This window comes from Rhincodon typus, chromosome 1 (assembly GCF_021869965.1).
Source record: "Rhincodon typus isolate 14 chromosome 1, sRhiTyp1.1, whole genome shotgun sequence".
NCBI classification, from domain to species: Eukaryota; Metazoa; Chordata; class Chondrichthyes; order Orectolobiformes; family Rhincodontidae; genus Rhincodon; species Rhincodon typus.
In genome coordinates, this window is record NC_063332.1 from 65131303 (window position 1) to 65155914 (window position 24612).

General features: G+C 40.4%; 1 protein-coding gene across 5 annotated transcripts in view; it reads left to right on the forward strand.

The window, feature by feature from the left end:
- Nucleotides 1–24612, forward strand: part of kif2a (kinesin family member 2a) — a 141685-nt gene that overhangs the window by 73848 nt on the left and 43225 nt on the right. For all 5 annotated transcript variants that reach the window (XM_048602256.1, XM_048602265.1, XM_048602276.1 and 2 more), the window contains exons 9-10: nt 17754–17916; nt 23512–23602. In XM_048602256.1, coding sequence (XP_048458213.1) covers nt 17754–17916; nt 23512–23602 — 254 coding nt within the window. The remainder of the gene's footprint in view (nt 1–17753; nt 17917–23511; nt 23603–24612) is intronic.

Here is a 24612-nt window from a genome sequence, read left to right on the forward strand (position 1 = left end):
TAGCATTTTTGCAGGAGGGTGGATGAGAGGAGGTGCAGCCGAGGCAGCTGTGGGAGTCAGAGGGTTTGAAATGGATGTCAATGGTGAACTGGCTTCTGGAGATGGAGATGGAGACACCCAGGAAGGGGAGGGGGGGTGTCAGAAACAGTCCAGGTGAATTTGAGGGTGGGGTGGAAGGTTTTGGCAAAGTTGATGAACTGCTTGAGCTCCTCACGGGAGCACAAAGCAGCACCAATGCTTTCATCAGTATGATGGAGAAAGAGGTGAGGGATGGTGCTAGTGTAGTTGTGGAAGAGGGATTGTTCCACAAATCCCACAAAGAGGCAGGCATAGCTCGGGCCCATGCGGGTGCCTGTGACCAACCCTTTGGTTTGTAGGAAGTGGGAGGAATCAAAGGAAAATTGTTACAGGTGAGGATCAGTTCTGCCAAGCAAATGAGAGTGAGTGTCAGTGGAGGAGGGCTGGTTGGGCCTACGGGAGAGGAAGAAGCAGAGGGCTTTTAGGCCCTCTGTATGGGGGATACAGGTGTAAAAGGACTGTATGTCCATGATGAAGGTGAGGTGTTGAGGGCTGGGGAATTGAAAGTTTTGGAAAAGGTGGAGGGCGTGGGTTGTGTCTTGAATGTAGGTAAGGAGTTCCTGGACGAGGGGCTAAAGAACAGAGTCTAGGTAGGAGGAGATGAGCTCGGTTGGGCAGGAGCAGGCAGAGACAATGGGTTGATGGACTTTGGGAAGGAGATAGAAATGGGTGGCGTGGGTTTGGGGAATGATCAGGTTGAAGGCTGTGGATGGGAGATCTCCCAAAGTGATGAGACTGTTGATGGTCTGGGAGATGATGGTTTGATGATGATCAGAGGTAGGGTGAAGATCGAGGGGACGATAGGAGGCTGTGTCAAGAGAGTTGGTGTCTGGCCTCGGCAATGTAGAGGTCAGTTCGCAATACTATCACCGCACCTCTTCATCTCAAACTGCTGCCACGACATCAATCGCTTGGACCTCTCCACCCATCTCACTTACTCCAACCTCTCTCCATCAGAACACGCAACCCCCTGCTCCCTTCACTCCAACGCCAACCTCGCTATTAAACCTCTTGATGGGGGTGGGCAATGGTAGTATGGTGTACTGACCTCTATGTCGCTGAGGCCAGATGCCAACTCTCTGACACCTCCTCCTACCATCTCCTTGATCATGACCCCGCCACTTGTGATCACCAAATCATCACCTGCCAGACCATCAACAAGCTCATCATTTTGGGAGATTTCGCGTCCACAGCCACCAACTTGATAGTTCCCCAACACCCCCACACCGCCCATTTCTATCTAGCTCCTCTCCAAAACCCATAAACCTGGCTGTCCCAGTCAAACGTAAACTAGAGGAACAACCCCTCATATTTTGCCTTGGGGGCTTACAGCTCAATGGCGTCAATGTTGACTTCACCAGCTTCAAAATCCCTCCACCCTCAATCTTATCCCATGTCCAGCCCTCTCCCTGCTTCTCACCTCCCTAATTTGACCTAACCTGTCCATCTTGCTATTTACCTATCCGTTCCACCCTTACCACTGACTAATAACAATAACCCCCTACTGCATCCACCTATCACCATCCCACCTACCCCTTCGCCAGCCCCATGCCCCTTCCTCTATTTAGTTCTGGGCTCTCCTCCTCCTCCCCAGTCCTGACGAATGGTTTCTGCCTGAAATGTTGATTTTCCTGCACCTTGGGTGCTGTCTGACCTGCTGTGCTTTTCTAGCTTCACATTATTGAAGCTGACTTGCCTCACCTTCAACTTGGTGTCATCTGTAAATTTAGAAGTTGCTTTTGATTGTAAAGTTCAAATCATATAGGTAAATTGTCAACAACTGTGGTCCCAATATTCATTGTGTAGTTGTTCAGATTATTTATGACTTTGTGCTTATCCAAAATTTCGTGTTGTGATACTGAAAGAATACCTTACTTTGAGCTTTCTTCTGTTAAATGAGCCTCTTACGTCCTCCTTCAGGATTTGTTCAAACAATATTTGCTCCCATTCCTTTTAATGTGCTTCTTGACTTATAAAGTGTCATGTATACTTTGTGAAATGAGTTGATTATGGAAATGTATTTCATGTTGTACTTATGTTCCATTTGCTTTATTTTTGAAATGTTAAATAACCTTCCCCACTTTTTTGTTTTTAAAAACGAAATGCTGGAAAGATTTAGCATGGCTGGGAATATCTGTGAAGGCCAAAAAAGTGTTAATGGTTCGAGCCCAATGAGTCTTCAGAACTGAAAAGATGTGGAAAAGTCCCACACTTCATGCTGTTGAAGGGAATGGGGCAAGTGGAATAGCAGAGCAGACCACAAAAAATAGAGGGATTTAAAGGATTAAGATTAATTCTAGATCAAAGGTATCAAATGGCAATGGGATTGGTGATCGTTATAGAGATGTGGAGGTGCTGGTGTTGGACTGGTGTGGACAAAGTCAAGTCCCATGACACCAGGTTATCACCCAACAGGTTTATTTGGAATCTCTCAAGCTTTCAGAGTGTAGCCCCTTTGCCAGGTGCAGTGAGAGAGCAGGGCGTACAGACACAGTTTGTAGGCAGAGAGATCTTTCCGCCTGGTGTTATGTGATTTCTGACATGCTTGTAGAGAAGGCAAGGCATTGATTGAGAGTAGGTGCTAATGACACAATAAAGGTGAGTTCTGAGTGAAAATAAAACCATGAAAAGCAAGATGTAGACAATGGAGAGAGTGATTGAGAGAGGGGTATGGGGGAGAAACAAACTGGAGAACAGAATTGATGATCTGAAGTTGTTGAGTCCAAGAGGCTGCAGTGTGCCTAATTGAGGAATGAAATGCTGTTCCTTCAGCTTGCTTTGGGCTCTACTAGAACACTAATAGACCTGGGACAGAAAAGTGAATGTGAAAGTGTGATGGTGTATTGAAATTGCAAATGACTGGATACTAGGGTTATGCTTATTGACTTCACAAAAATATTTCTGTAAAGTGGTTATCCAGTCTGAGTTTGGTCTCTCCAGTGTAGGGGAGACAGCCTTGTGAGCAGCGGATGCAGTCAACTAGATTGGAAGTTATCATGGAAGACAGATCATAACTCCAGATCATCTACGATTATATTGAACTTCTAATTTTTTTTTTTGAAAAGGGGACACACTGGCACGAATGACTGAGAATGTAAATTCTGCACAACATATTTTGATGTCTGAGACAACACAGTGTGGAGCTGGAAAAACACAGCAGGCCAGGCAACATCGGAGAAGCAGGGAAGTTGACTTTCAGTTTGGGACCCTTCTTCAGAAATGGGGAGAGGGACTGGGGAAGATAGGTGGGATGGTGATAGGTGAGTGCAGGTAGGGAGTGTTGGGGATTGGTCAGTGGGATGGGTGGGTGGATGGATAGGTGGGAGAGAAGATGGACAGTTTGTGTCAGCTCAAGGAGGCCGAGATGAGAGGGAGGGTTGGACATGGGATGAGATCTTAAAACTGATGAATTGCATGTTTAGGCCATCAGGCTGTGGGCTCCCGAGGTGGAATATGAGGTGTTGCTCCTCCAGTTTGCGGGTGGTGTCACAGGGACACTGGAGGAGGCCCAGGATGGACTTGTCACCCAGGGAGTGAGAGGGGGAGTGAAAATGGTTGGCAATCGGAAGTTGGTGGTGTTTGTCGCATACAGAGCGCAGATGCTCTATGAAACGGCCTCTGGGTCCATGTTTAGTCTCACCAAGGTAGAGGAGGCCACAACAGCAGTGGATACAGTAGACCAAGTTGATGGATGTACAGTTGTACCCCTGTCTGATATGAAAGGTTTGTTTTAGGCCTTGAAGCGAGATGAGGGGGGAGGTGTAGGTGCAGGTGTAGCACTTCCTGCAGTTGCAGGGAAAGGTGCCGGGTGTGGTGGGGTTAGTGGGGAGTGTGGAGCGGACGAGAGAGTCGCGGAGAGCGCGGTCCCTGCGAAAGGCAGATAGGGGTGGGGAGGGAAATATCTCTTTGGTTGTGGGGTCGGATTGTAGGTGGCAGAAGTGATGGAGAATGATACGCTGGATGTGGAGGTTGGTGGGGTGGGATGTGAGGACTGGGGGACTCTGTCATTACTTTTGTTGGGGGGAGGGAGTCTGAGGGCAGAGATGCAGGAAATGCAAGAGATGTGGTTGAGGGCATTTTTGATCACCGGATGGAGGAAGTTACTGTCCTTGAAATAGGAGGACATCTGGGATGTTTGGGAGTGGCTATCTCTATATCTATAATTTGGTGTCTGTCTGGAAGGCTTGTGCAGGTTATCCTCCAGAGATCGGTGAGGGACTGGAGTGTCACACCTGATAGGTGTCAAGGAGATTTCAAGGAGAAGAAATTCAAAAGGAAGTGATGCAAAGCAAAGGTTTTATAAATATTAAAAAAAAGGAGCAAGAACAGGAGTAGGCCATTTGGCCAATCACTTGCACTCACCCCTCAGTGTGATCACAGCTGATCCTCTATCTCAATGCAATACGCCTGCACTGTTCCAGTCTCCTTGACACCTAAACAGCACCTAATTTCCCATCTGTCTGTTACTTAAATAGTGACTTAACATAGGAGTAGGCCATTCATCCCCATTCCACCATGCAATGAGATCATGACTGATCCATGGCGGACTCTCATATCCTTTCACGGAAAATGTTGTGCTGTCACATTTTCATCTGGTGAGTAGCTTTTAGTAGTTATGTAAAGAATTGTTGAATTAGCATTTCTTAGGCATTGTAATGCTTAAAAGAAAATTGGTTCATGTAGTTTTCTACTTCCCATAGCTTCAACTTGTATTCATCTTCTGGTATCCCTGATGCTCAGAACGTGCCTTTTTATGCTCTGGTTCATGGGACTGTACATATATTTCTATTCCTCCTGTTTTCTACATACCAACTTTGACTCAGTTGGTGATATTCTCATCTCTTAATTCTCAAGATAGTTTTTTCAGTCTAGGACATGAACGCAAAATATAACAAAGCAGATACTCCAGTAGAGATGATAGTAAGTTGAGGCCATTTCTGACACTTCAGGTAGATGTAAAATATCCTACAGCAATATTTCAAAGAAGAACAGAGGAGCTAATACAGTGTCCTAGAGAATATTTGTCCCCAGATAAGAAACACTCTCCTGAGTTAATGACTGCTGTGTTTCTTACTTTAAAACTTTAGTCACAGCCGTAAAGTTGAGAGGTCTGGTAGTTGTGAAAAACTCTACGTAGAGCTAATCTATCATGTTTGTTTATTCCACACTGTCAGCCACTCCTTTTATTGGTGACCTCATACTCTTTTATGAAATGTTGAAAGTACCCCATAGAGTATTTCACTGTATTCCCCATCTGATTTTTGACATAATCCTAATAAGTGCAGTTTTAAACACTCCCCATTACTCAATATGTCATATTTACATCAATGTGGAGCATTACCATAGGGTTTTTAAGCGGTTCCATTTAGTTTCATTTCTAACCTTGCTGCCGTATGTACAGATCTAGTTCCAGGTGGCTAGCTGATAATCGGTTAAATATTTTACTGATCTATTTCATAAGCAAACAATCACTTGCAAATAAATTTGCCTATGACTATCTTTTGTTTTTATCCAGGCTATCCTGTGGTTTTCCAAGTTTTTCTGGGACTTACTGCTTTCTGCTGTATTGGTATCTGATCTGTTAATATAATCTCTACTTTTTTTAAAAGTAGTCTTCAGACAATTTTGCTTTCTTCAACTTTAGTCTATTTTTCTCTCATTGTAACAACTCTTTTGCTGATGGTATTCTCCAGCTCCTGAAGATTTAATTCTATCCTGGCTATAAACACAGAACTATAATGATTTACTGAGTTTAATATTCATCCACCTTCAAGTATTCCCGCTTTGGTTACCTGCCCTTGTAAGTTCCGAAACCTTCCATTACAACACTTTGATTACCATTTTTTACAACTCTACACCCTTTTGTATTGTTGTTTCTCATTCACAAACTGTGGCAGTCATAGTTAACTTTTGATGTCTTCAAACATCAGAGGATTATCAGTGAGGTACTGATATCCTCACCTAAGTAGGAATGAAAACCTAATTTTGGTTCTGTAAAAAGAAAGAACACTTAAATGTAGGACCTATAAGTGATCCAGGTCTGTTTTTGTGATTTAGGGGAACTTTCCTTTTTACAGAACCAAACATTAGGTTTTCATTCCTACTTAAGTATTTGCAGCTGGTATAGCAATCAGTAGTTTTCTTAAATTGAAGACGATAGTTTTCACTATCTATTGGGATTCACACCATTTTAAAAAAAACTGCTATTTTTCAGACCTCTGCTTATATGACTTAAATTGATATAATTTTCATCAACTTGATAAACTACAGCAATTGCCCACTTGGCCCCAAACTCCAAATGCCTCTGCCCAGATAAGATTCATTAAATCTTCACTCGATCATATGGGTTCATCGCATCCATCACGTTTTCTTTCACACAGAAGGTCATTATTCACCTATTTATTTTTACCTAAGCCTGCCAAGTAATATGTATCACTTTGTTTGCTAACTTATGCTGTGACTCAAGTCTCTAAAGCTGATTATTGTGTTGTCTTCCCATCCACCAATATCTCTCGGTGTCCCACTTTGTTACCAGGACTCCAAGGATTTGTGAATAGAAATTGAAGTCAACATATACTCTCAGGTTTCTAACTGAAACCCTGAGAGACAATTGTTTTATTTTGTCATAAACATCCCTAATATACACACAAACCCATCAGTCCTGAAAACTGGCTCTCTCAAACTGTTTATACACAAAAAAGTAACCATGACTCCAAAAATACAAATTAATTGTTAATTCCTTCAGACACACATAGAGGTTATTTTATGTTACCACTTCAAAATCCAAACATCAAAACTTAACACACATGAAATTAAAAATGTACAAATCTCATAATTCATGTTGCACTCGGAAATAAATTCTGCTAAATTTAGGAAGTAAGAAACAGTTATTTTAGAGATTTAAAAAACAAATCTTTGTACAGTAGTGATTATTTTATATTTCTATAATTGTGAATGAAAGCGATATGAAAATTATATACTCACGTTCCCTTTTCCAGAAACTGTGCCCCTCAGAGCATTAAGACGCAACTGGAGGCAACAGGCATTAAGGAACCAGGAGGCAGGCAGAACTCCATCAGGTAGCAGACAGGCACTAACAAGGTAGCAGAAAAGTGAGAGATAGTAAACAGAAAAATATTAACTCATGAGAGGGGTCATGTTATAATCTGAATATTCAGTGTATTTCAGTTTTTGGAATTGGGGCGGTCTGGAAGCATGCTGAGGTCATGTGATGCTTCATGGTGTAACGTTGCTGAAAGTTTCACCTACATCATGAAATTGCTTCTGAAACTACCCACTAAAGGATCTAACATGGATATTCTTAAATATTTTCAATTTATTTATTTTGGAATTTATTACGCATTATGTCATTGTCTGCTATTTAATTTTCTATTCAGCATCCCTGTACAAAACTGTTGTTCTCATCTGGGATTATTGATCACTGTTCTAGTTATTAACTGAACTTGGATAACTATTAGGAACTAATCCTGTGGGTAATAGCTGCAAATGTGCTTGACTTGTCTCTCCAAATTAGCCAAACCATTTCAGTGGTCCCAAGGAGAAATTGGCAGCATTATCATTTTAAAATGCTTTCATGAATCACATGGTTAAATTTTGTTCCTTGTTCCTAGTGGCCTTTTAATATTTCTCATTTTTTCGAGCAATTACCTAATTCTATTTCAAAGAAAATATTTCTGGCAGGAGATGCTGATTTTAAAAGAAGTGTTTCTGTCTCAATCTTCTTTGATTTATCTTTGTAACCATGTTGGAACAACTTACTGTTTACTATAAATTATCATCTAAAGATGAATCTATCTTAACATTCACACTGTGAAGCCCATTTTAGGATGCGTATAAATTCCTGAATGTGTTAATTGCCTGTTATTTACAAAAGTTAAAAATGTATTAAGTGATGGAGTGAACAAGGTTGCAGAGGCAACAGAGTAATTTGCATGAATTGAACTGCACTTATTCCAAATTGGTATTAACATTGTTTGCCCACAATTGACACAAGTTATCAATTTAGTTTAGCCTAAATTTTTGGGTATGTCTGACCTAAGTCTGAGCTATGAACAAATTGGCATGGAGAAAATATGATTAGAAAAATAAATGTGGTCTGTCAAAGAGTGGGGTGGTACAAATGGATTTTAGTTCTTGACAGGGTAGGGGGAGCAACAATACCAAGGAAAATGATGGCTGTGTAACATGGATGGTCTAAATCTGAACTGTGCTGAAACCAGTGTACTAGTAGACTATATAACGAGGGAAGTACACAGTACTTTGAACTAATCAGGGGGAGAACAAATTTTGGAAGATGTGATGAGAGGTTAATGATAAGCTAAGAGAGAAGTGTATTAATATGGGGAATGATAAACAGATCATGATAGGAAGGCATAGACCTTATAAATTGTTTGAGAAAATTGGCCCTTGAGGTTAAAGGTTACAAAAAATAATGACTGAACAGAGCTAAAGACTTTGCATTCCCTTGATTTGGGGTCAGTCCCTTTAGATTGGAAGATAACTTATTTAACTCGTTTATTCAAAAAAGGAGACTAAAAGCCAAAAGCCACAGGTAAGTTAGCTTAGAGATAGTAAGAACTGCCGATGCTGAAGTCAGAGATAACAGTGTGGAGCTGGAGGAACACAGCAGGCCAGGCAGCATCAGAGGAGTAGGAAAGTTAGCTTAATTTGTTATGGGCAAATGTAGAAAATATTAGAATTTAAAGCAGGGTACTTGGATAAGTTCAAGGTAATCAGGCAGAATGAAAGGAAGAAACAACTTGAAAGGTTGCAATTTCCTTATGTAGTTAACCTTTCACAGTCTTTAATTTTTTAAATTATTGGGGTAGGTGACAGTGTGGAACATCAGATCAGATTTTATTGAATGGCACAAGAGAATTGAGGAGCTAAGTGCCCTGCTTCTGGTTCACATCTTTATATGACAAGTTAACAATTTTGCATATTTATATCACAACCTTAACTTAGTTTACTGTTTATGAATAGCTTTGATTAAAAAATAATTCTTGGTTTTCATGCACTCGTTCCTAAGTTAATAACAATAGATTTATGGTCTCAAAACCATTTGAGACACTCCTGTAAACTGACGTGAGGAACATTATGTTGATGTCATGGCTGTTTTCTGATTGTTCTTTTTGGGGGTCCTAACCTTGCTTTTGTTTCAGGAAGTCTAATTTGCCAATATTGCACTGAATTATCTGCTTACCTCTGATTTGCAGAAGTCCTAGAACTTGTCTGAACTGTTTCTGTTGACTTTCTATCAGTTTTCTCTGGTCAACCTCTGTCTTTTTGATCTTAGACTTTTTATATACTTGAATAAAAAGGCTATTGCGTTTCATTGATCAAGCCTTTCCTGAAAGTTTTCCTGGGACAGTGATAACACATTAGACAGGATCTTTTTAATTGTGAAGTGTTTGATTGTGCATGACAATGGCAGCAAGTACGTTCACTAAAAAGGCTAGAAAAATGTGGTAAATCATCCAAATGCACTTCGCAGAAGTGTAATCAGACGAAATAGACGTCATTTCAAAGAAGACTGAATGCGGATAATGTTAGGTTTTAAGTAGAGCCTTAAACTTAGAGATGAGTTTTGTGGATGAAATTTCGGAGCCTTTGGCCTGTACAACTGAAGACACGCTTGGGAGTGATGGAAGTGGGGATTTGAAAAGATTCCAGAGTTGGAGGAACGGAGAGTTTTCAGGTTTGTTGAGCTGTACGAGATTAAAGTAATTGTCATGGTCCAGTCTTAAGAGGAATATGAATATGAGGAAGAGTACTTTAAAATTGAGGCACAGAAATATGGAACATGTGAGTATTTTATAAGCCCAAACAGTAGTTACACAGTAAGACTGAGTATAGAGAAAGAAACCAATGTGGTATGTAACAAAAAATACTTATTGCAGAAATCATGATTACTAAGTTCACAAATGACACAAAACTTGGTGTGGTAAAGAGTGAGGAGGAATGCCTTTGACTACAGGATGATATAGATGGGCTAGTCAGACAGGGAGAATAATTGTAAGTGGAATTTAATCCTTAAATATGTGGGGTGATGCATTTAGGAGGACTAAGAATGTAAGGAAATACCCGATGACTGGTAAAACCCCTGGAAGTACAGAGAGACCTTGGGTGGTATCAGGACAGCTGGATAAGGTGGTTAAGAAGGCATACTCGCCTTTTATTAATTGACGTATTGAATACAAGAGCAGGGATGTTCTGATGGAGCTGTATAATAGTGGGTCATAGCTTCAGTACTGTGTGCAATTCTGGTCACTATACAATAGGAAGGATGTGATTTCACTACAGAGAGTGCAGAGGAGATTCACCAGGATGTTGCCTGGGCCTGTCTCTCCTCATAGCTGATACAGATCAGATGGGTTCAGATTGGCTTCACCGTAAAAGGCAAGAGGTTTAGAGGGGATTTGAGGAAGCTATTTTTCATCCCTGAGGAATTGATGGTGAAGATGGAAGAGGCCTTGCACAGGTTTCTTTTTGTCTGTCGTCTTTGACAAAGAGCTGGAAAACTTCCCAAAAGCACTTGATAATTAAGACGTGAAAGGGAAGGAAGTACTTCCCAGGAAGGACTTACAGGAAGGAATGCAGGTAAAGCTATTAGACCCAGAATCTAACAAGCTTCCAGGATCAGATGGAGTCATACAGCATGTAAACAGACCCTTCGGTCCAACGAATTCATGTCGACCATGTTTCCCAAAGTAAAAAGCCCCACTTGCCTGTGTTTGGCCCATATCCCTCTAAACCTTTTCCTATTCATGTACCTATCCAAATGTCTTTTAAATGTTGTAACTATACCTGCATTTACCACTTCCACTGGCAGTTCATTCCACACAGAAACTACACTCTGTGTGAAAACATTGCCACTCCGGTCCTTTTTTAAATCTTTCTCCTCGCATCTTAAAATTTGCCTTCTAGTTTTGAACTCCCCCACCCCAGGGAAAACACCTCTGCTATTCACCTTATCTATGCCCCTCATTACTTTATAAATCTCTACAAATTACCTCTCAACCTTCTACACTCCAGTGGGAAAAGTCCCAGCTTTCGTTGTATCTGAAACCCTCCAGTCTTGGCAACATCCTGGCTAATCTTTTCTGAACCCTTCCCAATTTAATAATATCCTCCCTATAGCAGGAAGACCAGAACTGTACACTGTGCTCCAAAAGTGGCTTCACCAATGTCCTGTGCAACTTCAACATGACATCCCAACTTCTTTACTCAGTGGTCTGAGCAATGAAAGCAAGCATGCTAAATGCTTTCTTAACCACCCTCTCAGTATTTACCCCGTCCCTATATGTTTCAGTGAGATCGCCTCTCGTTCCTCTAAACTTCAGTGAGTAGAGTCCCAACCTGTTTAGCTCTTGCTCATAAGACAATTCCTCCATACCAGGGATTGTCCTAGTGAACCCCCTCTGAACTGCCTCCAGTAAAATGATATCTTTCCTTTAATAAGGGGAGAAATCTGCTTTGAGTATTCACAATGTGGTCTCACCAGCACCTTGTACAGTTGCAGTAAGACTTCTCTCCTCTTTTATATTCCAATCCCATTGAAATAAGGGCCAACATTAGATTAGCCCTCCTGATTACAGCTGTGTGCTAGCTTTGTGTTTCATGCGCAAGTAGCCCCAAGTCCCTTGGTGTTGCAGCTTTCTGCAGTTTTTTAAAAATTTAAATAATATTCTGCTCTTTTGTTCACCCTTTCAAAGTGGACAACTTTGCATTTTCCCACATTATACTCCATTTATCAATGTTTTGGCCACATGCTTAACCTATCTATATTTTTCTGTAATTTGTTTGTATTTCTTAAACCCAGTCATTGCACCTATTTTTGTCTTCTACAAATTTTGCTTCAGTACATTCACTTCCTCCAAGTCATTAATATATATTGTAAACTGTTGCAGTCCCAGCGACCCATGCGAAACCCCATTGGTCGTCAACTTTTAAAAGACCCCTTCATCCTGTTATGGAGAAGGGGAAGATCAAACTTCTCTGATAATTAAACCCAAAATGCCCAGACAAGCTTACCTTAGAATCATAGAATCCCTACAGTGTGGGAACAGGCCCTTCAGCCCAACAAGTTTTCACTGACCCTCGCAGCATCTCACCCAGACCCATCCCCCTATAACCCACCTAATCTATCCATCTCCGAACACTATGGGCAATTTAGCTTGACCAATCCATTTAGCCTGCACATCTTTGGACTATGGGAGGAAACCCATGCAGACACTGGGAGAATGTGCAAACTCCACGCTGACAGTCGCCCGAAGGTGGAATCAAACTCAGGTCCCTGGTGCTGTGAGGCAGCAGTGCTAACCACTGAGCCACCATGCCAAACTTGTCCCTCGTAATCTGGTAAAAGAATAGTTAAATGAAAGGAATCCCTGATTACTCACTTTATAAGCAACAAGCAACAAGTAACAATTTGTTTATTTAAACCTAACAGTGAACAAATTAATAGAACTACTACCAAACTGAACAATTCCTCTCTAACTACTAACTATTTCCTAATAAAACAAGATTCTAATCCTATGCTGTTCCAATAAACACAGGCCCCACTTGTATAAATTGAAGTAATAAGAAAACGATAAATTAAAACTTGGTTTCTCAAAGTTCACACCTGATGTGTCTTTGGAATACTTTGCCTTCTCCACTATCTCTCCAGCCTTTCTTCTGTTGATCCTGCTGTCAGGGATGTTTTCTCTGTAATTTCTTCTGTGAGGACACTTAGCTAGAAGTGCCGTGGTACCTTTTGATGATGCTTTTTTTCAGAGAGAGCTCAATAATTTTGTGTGAGAGCTAGGTTTATTTCTCAGATGGCGGATTTGCTTTCGCTTTGGATGGCAGTTGGGGCTCACCACGATTTTTCAAAACCCCCCCTCCTTCTTTTATACTCCAAATGACACATCAATTTCATGATTGTTTTGATAACATGAAACCAATCAGTTTTAAATTTACTTGTCTTTCAATTGCTGAGTGGTTGGCTTAAATTAATTGGCTGAGTCCAGATTGTTGCCAAAACGTCAAAACAAGACTGCTGTTTTGCCTGCCAACTGTAAGACAGTTTGATACACTTGTTTCAATTTGGGGCTGTCTGTACAGTACTTGCAAACTTCCAAGCACAGACAAAGTACAATCTTTTAAAGGGACCATGCACTACCTTTCGTCACTATCATTTTTACAAACAAATTTTAACTTCCTGCCTTCCAGTCCATGAATATTCTACAGAACTTCGTAACAGTCCCCATTTGCTATTACCTACCCATGAGCCAATTCCCTATCCATGCCAATATGCTATCTCGAAGACCAAAGTCTCCTGTCTTATGACTTAATCTTTTGTGAGATATCTTGTTGAGTGCCTACTGGAAATCTAAATGCAACACATCTACAAGTTCCTCTCTGTTCATTTTGGATGAGACTTCCTTGAAAAACTCTATTAAAGTTTAAGGGAAAAGTTTAAGGGAGATATGCGTGGAAAGTTCTTTACGCAGAGGTGATGGGTTCCTGGAACGCGTTGCCAGCGGAGGTGGTAGAGGCGGGCACGATAGCGTCATTTAAGATGTATCTAGACAGGTACATGAATGGGCAGGGAGCAGAGGGATACAGATCCTTGGAAAATAGGCGACAAGTTTAGAAAGAGGATCTGGATCGGCACAGACTTGGAGGGCTGAAGGGCCTGTTCCTGTGCTGTAATTTTCTTTGTTCTTTGTTCTATTAAATTAGTCAGACACTGTTTCCCTTTCATGAAGCCACGCTGACTCTGCTTGCTTGTTATGATTTTCCAAATGTTCTGCCATTATTTCCTTAATCATTAATTCTGATATTTTTCCAATGATAAATATTGCTATAGGGCTATAGTTACCCGCTTTTAGCCTCCCTACCTTTTTTGAATAAGAATAAGAATGTCACTAAATTTTCCAATTACTTGTATTCTGGAGAAGTACCAAAGAAAATTAGAAAATTACAACCAATGCACTCACTGTCTATAGCTAGCTCTTTTAGGATCATAAGCTGCAACCATCAGGGACATGGGACTTATCTGCCTTTAGCCTCATTAGTCTGTTTAATACTACTACTCTAGTGATGGTGCATTATAGGTAGTAAGTGGAGTTTGCGCAAGAACAGTAAATTTCCACTTTGGACTAAAATGCGTGCACATTTAGATACAGCAGAAAAAAGACTTTAAATAGTAGAAAAGAAATGTGAAAGTGGGAGAAAGCCACATGTTGCCTAAGGGAAGAGTTACGGCGCAGTGGAGTTGCCTGCGCAGCAACTATCTAACTTGCGTCTCTCCAGATAAGAGTTGGGCCACCTCTGGTTTATTCGAAGAAAACTGCTTTTGATTTTTGAAGTTCTTCCTTAGATAATAGACTATGGTTGGCTGTCTTTATAATTCATCAGAGCTGTATTATCTTTTGTGGAGGCAATATCTAGTGGTATTATTGCTAGAATATTAATCCAGAGACTCAGGTAATGCTCTAGGGACTTCTTTTTGAGTCGTGCCATGACAGATGGTGGGATTTTAATTCAAGAAGAGAACAATATGGAATTAAGAGTCTAACGATGACCAGGAAACCATTGTCAATTGTCAGAAAAATCCACTTTGTTCACGTTTCTCCTTTAGGGAATGAAACTGTTGTCCTTACCTGGTCTGGCCTACATGTGTTCCTGACTGACAGCAGTATGACTCTTAAATGCCCTCTGGGCAATGAGGAATGGGATGTAATTGCCATTTATTGCTCTAAGACAAATCCAGTTCTTTTGGCACAGGCCTTAGAGAGTTGCAAGAATTTTCTTGGCTTTTCTATGGCACCAACCATTATTGGGATAATTAAGTGTTTCAGAATCAAAGTTTGCTCTAATCTGATAAACCAAGAGCTAGTGTCCCTTCTGGCAAATAAAATCAATTTTGAAAATCAACTGAGCTATGTTTAATTTGGACAATGCTATGTACTCACTAAAGCTGCTACAGTTTTTGTCACGTTTGTAACTTACTCAAAGAAGAAATTCGAGGTAATATTCAAGATTGGGCAGTTTGCCCACAACATTGGCAGACAATGATAACTGTCAATGCTACTTGCTCCCAGGTAACTATTTGAGCACATTGTAGAAGATTTCAATAATTTTGCTGATACCTATCAATTTCACTGAGTGATATAGCACGGAAACAGACTCTTCGGTCCAACACTCACACACTGACCCAGACGTCCCGATCTGACCTAGTCCCATGTGCCAGCATTTGGCCCATATCCCTCTTAAACCCTTCCTATTCATGTACCGATCCAGATGCCTTTTTAAATGTTGTAATTGTACCCGCCTCCACCACTTCCTCTGACACCTTTGTACATACATGCACCACCTTCTATGTGGAAAAAGTCACCCCTTGGGTCCTTTTTAAATCTTTCCCGTCTCACCTTAACCCTATGCCCTTTAGTTTTGGACCCCATCCTAGGAAAAAGACCTTGGCTATGCAGTCTATCCGTGCCCCTTGTGATTTTGTAAATCTCTAGAAGGTCACCCCTCAGCCTCCAATGCTCCAGGGAGAAAAGTCCCAGCCTATTCAGGCCCTCTCTGTAGGTCAAACTCGCCAGTCCCGGCAAGTTCCTTGTAGATCTTTCCTGCACCCTCTCGAGTTTAACAACATCATTCCTGCAGAATGTTGACCATAATTGTATGCAGTATTCTAAAAGTAGCCTCACCAAAAGTCCTGTGCAGCTGTAACATGACATCCCAACTCCTGTAAGCAGTGCTCTGACCAATGAAGGCAAGCATGCCAAACGCTGCTTTCAACACTCTGCTGGGCAGCATTGTGGCTCAGCAGTTAGTACTGCTACTTCACAGCACCAGGGGTCCATTTTTGATTCCAGCCTCGGGTGACTGTCTATATGGAGTTTGCACGTTCTCCCCATGTCTGCATGGGTTTCCTCGAGGGGCTCTGGTTTCCTCCCACAGTCCAGAGATATGCAGGTAAGACGGATTGGCCATGCTAAATTGCCCATAGTGTCCAGAGAAGTGCAGAGTAGGTGGGTTAGCCATAGAAAATGCAGGGTTACAGGATAGGGTAGGGGGGTGGGTCTGGTTGGGATGTTCTTCAGAGGGTTGGTGTGGACTCGATTGGCCAAATGGCATGCTTCTGCACTGTAGGAATTCTATGATTCTATATCTGCACTCCACTTTCAAGAAACTATGCACCTGCACCCATAGGTCTCTTTGTTTGACAACACTCCCCAGGGGCCTACCATTAATTGTATAAGTCCTGTCCCCGTTTGCCCATCAAAATGCAGCACCTTGTATTTATCTAAGTTAAATTCCACCTGCCACTCCTTGGCCCAATGGCTGATCTGATCAAGGTCCCATTCTCCTCTGAGATAACCTTCTTCACTGTCCAATACACCACCAGTTTTGGTGTCATCTGCAAACTTACTAACAATACCTCCTATATTCACATCCAAATCATTTATATAAATGACAAAGAGCAGTGGACCCAGCACCAATACTGGTCACAGGCCTCCAGTCCAAAAAACAACCTTCTATCACCATCCTCTGTCTCCTACCTTCAAGCCAATTTTGTATCCAACTGGCTAGCTCCCCTGGATCCCATGTGCTCTAACTTAATTATCCGGTCTACTATGTGGAACCTTGTTGAGCGCTTTGCTAAAGTCCATACAGACAAAGTCTACTGCTCTGCCTTCATCAATCTTGTCACCTCTTCAAAAAAAATACTCGATCAGTTTAGTGAGACACGATTTCCCATGCACAAAACCATGTTAACTATCCCTAATCGCTCTTTGCCTTTCCAAATGCATGTAGATGCTGTCCCTCAGAATCCCCTCCAACAGCTCATTACCACTGATGTAAGGGTCACCGGTCTATAGTGCCCTGGCTTCTCCTTCCTTACAGCATAGGTTGCTCACTTTTTGATTTTGATTTTTGTTTGGTTGTACTGTTTATTTTAAAAAAGAAGGTAAATTCGCCATAGTCTCTATTACAAGGTATCTGCATTCACATCATCTGTATATCTACTCATGTTTAGGTCATTGTCTCTTAAGATCTAAGCCAAGATGTGGTTCAGACGGCTGCTTACCTTGATTCAGGGGTTTCGGTTTCTGGCCAATTATGAGAATTAACAGCCAAAGTAGGAGGAAACTTTGTATGATCTGAACCTATTGGTAGCAATTGGTCGCAAACCAGTAGCAACTAATTTAAATTCTACTACTTGAATCTAACTTACTAGTGGTTCTTCTTTGGGGGACCAGTACACGAGCTGGCTGAGGAAAATGAGGGTTCCTTAAACTGTTGGGAAGTATTAATCTTTACAGGACATTTTACCATTACCCTCTTCCAAGTGATGATAAATGCTTTATAATATTATGGAGTGTGTTCAACTTGTGACTCTCAAATCTGGGTCACCAGATTCTTATTTATCTCTGGTTAACTTTTGTTCTTGAGCAGAACAACCTCATTACTCATTAATAAATTTGATTGTCATATGACATACAAAATAATTCCTCATACCACAGAGTGGTTTTAGGAAGCTGGTTGGACCTATTGATTTGGTAAACACTTTCCAATGAGGAGAGATTTAGTTAAACAAAGCAGCAGCATGAGAAATGAAGTGAAGCATAACTCCTTGTTTTAATCTGTTTCAGAAAATGCAATAAGGGATCTTGATGTAATCACAATTCCCAGTAAAGATGTTGTAATGGTTCATGAACCAAAACAAAAAGTGGATTTAACAAAGTACTTGGAAAACCAAACTTTTCGTTTTGACTATGCCTTTGATGAAACTGCTACTAATGAAATGGTTTACAGGTAGGCAAAAATTATTGTTTTCTGAAAAAAAAAAAAATTTTGTTAATTGACGAACTTGCAAATGGGGCATCTGTTAAAGATTTTTTTTAAACCAACCTCTTCAGTCATATTATGAAACGCTTCTGGAACAGATGGAACTTGAAAATCAGGCCTTCTGGCCCTGAGGTAGGGACACTTACCACTGCCACAAACCCACTAGGTTTCTGTTATGCTGATGCAAGCAGTCAAGAAATAATATATACTTGAGTTAAGTCACCATACTGAGATGAGATGCATTGATCTCCCAAGTTGACTATTTAAGACGCAGAATTTCCTGATCAAGAACATGCGGTGTCTATTCTTCTGCTGACACTTTGAAAAAAGCTTATGCATTTAAAACATCACTGCTTTTATGTTATTCTTGAAAAGTACGCTTCATTTGATAATTATTGTTTTAAAGGAATTGTCTGAATCTAAGATTTGCTGTAATGTTGTGGAATCTGTTTTACTTTACTCTTATTTCTGTTCTGTCTTCATGGTAGTTACTGGCAATCTTTCTTTGCCTACATAATGAATGCTTAGTTTTGTAATGTGTTGGATGCAATGTCCACTGAATCTGTGCAGAAATTGGTGATTTGACCGATCACGCCTTTGAAAGAGCTATTGAATTCGTCTCAGTGCTTTGCTTTCTTCCCCCATATCCCTGCATTTATTTTTCTGTTAGAAATATTCAATTCCCTTACATTTGCTTCTTTCCTCCATTTTATACCTCACTCTTTTTTACTTCTGTCTGATTTTCCTTTCCCTTTTTAATCTTTTAATTCTACTTCATAGAATATGCAAATTGTTTCTCGTGTGTGTTGTTTTCTAGTGCCTGTTCGGAACAAGGTAGGATCAGGACTACAAGAAACCAGAGAAAATAGCTGCTGTCTGTAACTTGCAAACTTTGCCTTGCAGGTTTTAGAACTGGATGCAATACCAGGCACTGAACTCGTGTTTAATATATGAGTAAAAAGTTAACTTACGAAAGCGGGTTGCTTCAACAAAGCTTTTAGACCCTTGAATATGGAATTTTAAGAGGTGGATATAGTTACCTATTTAAGATGATTAGAAGTGTGCCCTGAGAAAAACAGTTTGCTCTGGTGAGAATCTGGAACGGTTATATAACCTTAAAATTAAAGCTTGGCCTTTCAGAGATGATGTCAGGCAGCAAGTTTTCATGCAAAGGTTGATGATTTTTGTTAGGCAAGGCTTTTACAGTTTAGGGAACCAAGGCAAGTTGTAGACGTTTGATCATGGATGATCTGTAGCCTGTTGAATAGTGGAACAGACTTTGAGGGAGTTCATATGTTATACTCTTATTCCTGGAAGTTAGATTTGCTTCCAGCACCCTTTTACAACGATGCATTCAGATCTTAACCTGCTGTGTGGAAACAAGTCTGGTGTTTTTCCCAATTGCCTTAAATCTGTGATGAATGGTTAACGGTTGTTAAAAGACACTTGAATGCCCTTGACATGAAAATCACAGTATACATGCAAGTCCAATTTTCATGTTTGTACAAATATCCAAGTGTAACCTAAAATATGACATTAATGTGCTTGATATATTTACTGTATTAATCATGCAAATTTAATGTCAACCGTAAGATTTCTGATGTTTGTCTTTCTTACCTCTTCTGAAGTATTATATGTGCTGTACTCTTACAGGTCTTTGTTAGGCAATTCTAATTTTGTCTCTGTCATTAAGTTTCCATCCAAAGTGGCCCAAGATAAAGTTACAAATAGTGACTTTTGTGACTGTCACCGTTATCTGCTTTTCTCTAGCAATAATGACCCAATTAAGTCATGCTGTCTTTCTGTTAACCTGCTTGGTGGAATTTGACGTCACCTTTTATTTGCCTTCTTTATTCTTTATTTTCTTTATTCATTCATGGCATGAGGGCATTGCTGGCTCGGCAGCATTTATTGCCCATCCCTAATTGCCCAGAGGGCAGTTACGAGTCAACCACATTGTTGTGGGTCTGGAGTCACATGTAGGCCGGACCAGCTAAGGATGGCAGTTTTCTTCCCTGAAGGACATTAGTGAACCAGATGGGTTTTAATAACAATCGGCAATGGATTTATGGTCATCATTAGACTTTAGTTCCAGATATTTATTGAATTCAAATTCCACTATCTGCCGTGGCAGGATTCGAACCTGGGTCCTCAGAACATTATCTGGGTCTCTGGATTAACAGTCCATCGATGATACCACTAGGCCATCACCTGATTCGATTCTTAAATAATTGCTTCTCCATCATGGATTCTATTAAAATATTAATATATTAATATAAAATATTACTATATTTTAATATATATATAATAAATATTAAAGTTTGTCTTCTCCGAGAAACTCTTAACCCTTGCCATTAGTTTGATCTCTTTCTCACTCAACTGATAATTCATGTGATGTTTAATTTTGTTTTGTGTTGTCATGCCTCGCTGGGGCTTCTGCTGGAAATCAAGCCCTGCTATTCCCTGAGTCATTGCGAAACCTTAAAAATTTTTTTTAGCAGAGTATGCACAAGTCCACCAATGTAACTACTGAAACCGAGGCAATCAGAAAACAGTCTACGTTTCTGAATTTTAAGGATTAATATTTATTATATATCGAGTAAACCACCCTGAATTGACATGTTGACCTGTTACTGAGTTAAAACTCCAATCTGTTTATAAAGCACCTTAGAAATTAAAAAAAAACGCACACATGCATGTGCCCAAGCAGACACATACACATGTTAAAAATTGTTGGTGTTATGGATGGAGGGAACAACTGCGAAGGCATTTGAATGGTCCCTGTCCATGGGGTTCACTCAGCTGGTTCTTTTGGCTTCTCAGGACTTTCAGCTGCAGCTCAGTGTTTCTATGTTTTTTGCTCCTCAACTCGCTTGCTTGCTCTGTCTCTTGGTCCCTCCCTCTCGCATGCTGTCTGGGTCCCTCCCGCTCATGTGCGCTCGGTCCCAACTTCATGACATTACTCACCTCTACTGCTAATTCTGCTTGCGTTCTGCTGAAATGCTGTTCTGTGCCTTTGCCAGACCGAGCTACTCTTATTGTTCCACCTGGCAATCCCAACTTCCACCTGCTGTTGACCCGATCTTATTCAATTTTGTCACACCTGACTGACATTGGTTCTTAATCACCAGTATTTTAAATTTAAAATTTGCAACCTCATGTTTAAGACCTTTCATGGCTTTACCTTGCCCCATCCTACTTGTCTAAGGTGCTCATGTGCAAACATAAAACCTTTTACTTCATTTCTGCAGTCAGCCTGATTTCAGTAACATGCCCTACCTGCATCCCCCACCCTCCTCCACTACCACCACCACCACAGCTACCCACATAACCACATGCAAACATACGCATTCTCGATCTCTATTCTGCTGAGCAAATGGTATGTTGGCATTATTCTTCAGGGCATTTGATTACAGAAGTTAAGATTGCTTGCTGCCTTAGTGAGACCTAACCCTGGAGTATTGTGTATGCGGTTTTCTTATTTGAAGAAGGATATATTTGCCACAGAGGTTGTCCAACAAAGCTTCAGCTTAATCCTGAGGAAGGCAGGAATGTTTTATGAGGAGACTAGTTTTGTATGGTTTAGAGTTTTTTTAGGATGAGAGATGATCTCATTGAAATTTACAAAAGATTTTCACAGGTCATGACGAGGAGAACACAGGATACATTCCATGACTGATGATTCCAGAACCTGGAGACATAATCTTAAATGGTCTGTCCCTTTGTCTTGAGGTTAAGATGAGGAATTCTTCACTAAGTGCCGAATCTTTGGAATTTTCTACCTAAGGGGATCTTGGAAGTCAATTATCGAGCAAGTTCAAGATACAATTTGATAGGATTCTGGAGACTAATGACATTAAGGAATATGGAGATAAAATGGGAAAATGGCATTGAGGAGATATTAGCTATGATCTAAAGTAGCAGAGCAGGTTTGATAGGCTGAATGGCCTACTCCTGGTCTTGCGTACCCCACTACTAGAGGCTATTTTACTTTCAAAAACCCTTGCATTGGAATTCCGTTACTATACCTTTGCCTTTACTCTCCTATGTATCCTTCTTTAAATCCATCTTTTTGACTAAGATTTTTTGGATGCTATCAAGTATCACCTCCTTTGGCAGATTATGCCTCTGTGAAGCACCTTTGAATTTATCTCCTGTTATTGGTGCTATTTATGGGGGCATGGTGTCTATTCTATTTATTGAAGCATGGTGTCTATTCTACTTATTGAATAAAAGGGACATTGAAAGCATGAACACAAAGTTGTTTGGTTACAAGGAAAGGAAGGTAGTGATGAAAGGTTGTTTTTGGACTGGAGGAAGGTCAGTGTTAGGATGAAAGCTTTTCTTAAAAATTTATTAATTACCTAGATTTGGGAGATAAGACACAAATTTAAAACTTGTGCATGACGTTAAACTTTTGTGAACTGCGATGAGAGTGTTGATATATTTCAAGATATTGTAGATGGGATGGGTGATGTGTATAGAGACATGGTAAATGATATTTAATGCAGAGATTTATGGAGTGAGGAAAGGTCATAGAAAGCAAAGTGGGTGTGGGAATTGAGGAGCCTGACGGTAGTGTACATAAATCATTGAAAGTAGCAGGACAGGTTGAGAACGTGGTTAATAAAGTGCAAGGGATTCTGAGTTTATAACTTGGGGCGTGGAACACAAAAGCAAGGAAGTTGAGTGAATCTGAATAAAGCTACTTTGGCCACAGCTAAAGTATTGTGACTAATGCTGGGTATCACTCTTTCTACAAGGGACATGAAGGCTTGAGAGTTCAGAAAGGGTTTCTTAAGAATAGTTCCAGGGATGAGACTGAGCTCTTCTTAATAAAGAGAAGATTAAGAGGAGATGTGATAGGTGTTGAAAATCATGAGAGGTTTCGACAGAGTAAATAAGGAAAAACTTTCCATTTGAACAAGGATTAGAAAGCAGAGGATATAAGGTACACTGACTGGTGAAGGGAAGAAGTAGTGACGCAAAGCAAAGGCAGCAATGCATTGAGTGCTTAGGAGGTGAAGCTGCAGGAGTGTGTGATGGTTCAATCAAGATTGCAAAAGAGCTTTTGATAGTGATCTGAAGAGAAAAATTGTACGGTGACATGAAAAAGGCTGAGGAATGAGACTGAATTACTGTTGCAGAGAGCTAATATGAGAGGCTGATTGAATGAATGTGTTGCATACATTTTACCATTCTTTGAAAGTAAGCTGCTGAGGCTGCCTCGGTCAAATGAACACTTCAGTGCTTAGATTGATAGATTTTGGGTTGGTGAAGTAATTCATGCATACGGACCAAGGAGGTTGAATGTAATTAAGGTATAGATAAATCATGGTATCATTGAATGGCTGAACAGACCAGAAGTCCACTCCTGTTTCTATGTTTCTGAGAAAAATAGAGAAAGGTAGGGGAGAAGAGGGGAAAAAGCAACTGACATACCGGCATATTAAACTGGCATTGCAAATAAAGCCTGGGAAGTGAGGCATACTGGTTCTCAATATAAATAATAGAGGAGGACTCTTGAGTGCAAATTTTAAAAGTTTTATTTTTGGTTTTCAGGTTTACAGCTAGACCACTGGTGGAGACTATATTTGATAGAGGAATGGCAACTTGCTTTGCATATGGTCAGACTGGAAGTGGAAAAACACATGTAAGTTTTTTTTTAAAAATCAAGTTATATCGTCTAACTGTAGTCTGAATGATCACAGAGTTTTTACAATGAAGAAGGTGGCCATTCAACCATTCTATCTGCAATGACTCCCCAAATAAGTAATTCACTAGGTGCCATTCCCCCACATTCTCCCTGTAACCCTGCACAAACTTCCTCCTTTTTCAGGTAACAATCTAAACCCATTTGAATGCTGTCTCCAGCACAGTGCATTCCAGACCTTAGCCACTCACTGCGTGAAAAAATTATTTTCTGATATTACTTTTGTTTTTTAAATCTGTGCCTACTCATTCTTGATCCTCCTGTGAGTAGAAACCATTTCTCTATTTACTCTGTCCAAATCTTTCAGCTTTCTTTTCTGCAAGGAAAACTGTTCCAACTTCTCCAATTTATCTTTGTAACAAAGTGCATCATCTTGGAACTATTTTTGAATTTTTTTTCTGCAGTCTGCAATGCCTTTGCAATGTGTGGAAGTTGCGGATAAGCTGGAGTCTTCTACAAGTTTAACTTGACCACCTTGTACTCTTTGCCCCTATTGCGGAGTCTCAGGATACTGTATACTTTATTAACTGCTATCTTAATGTATCATGCAACCTTCGGTGCCTTGTAAATGTATATGCCCAGGGCTGTCTGCTCCTGCACCACCTTTAGAGTTGTATACTTTATTTTATATTGTCTCTCCATGCTTTTCCTACTATAGCTCTGAAATCCAGTAAGACTTTTCATCTTGAGTGGAGAAGTGGGGTTACATATTTCTTTAGATAGCTAAATATGCGGTTAGTTTATGTCACTTGCTAGCTGTAATGCATTTACCCCAGATTTGTATAGAAACTTGTTCAAAATTTCCATTATTGTGTCTCATCATCTTGTGGGAAGCATCTAGCAAATGCTGCATGTTTAGTTTCCATACGAGCTGATAAATGGTGTGAAATTTAAGTTTTAGCATGTTGTCACAATTAATCGGATTGGCGCTGACTTTAAAAGGTCTGTTT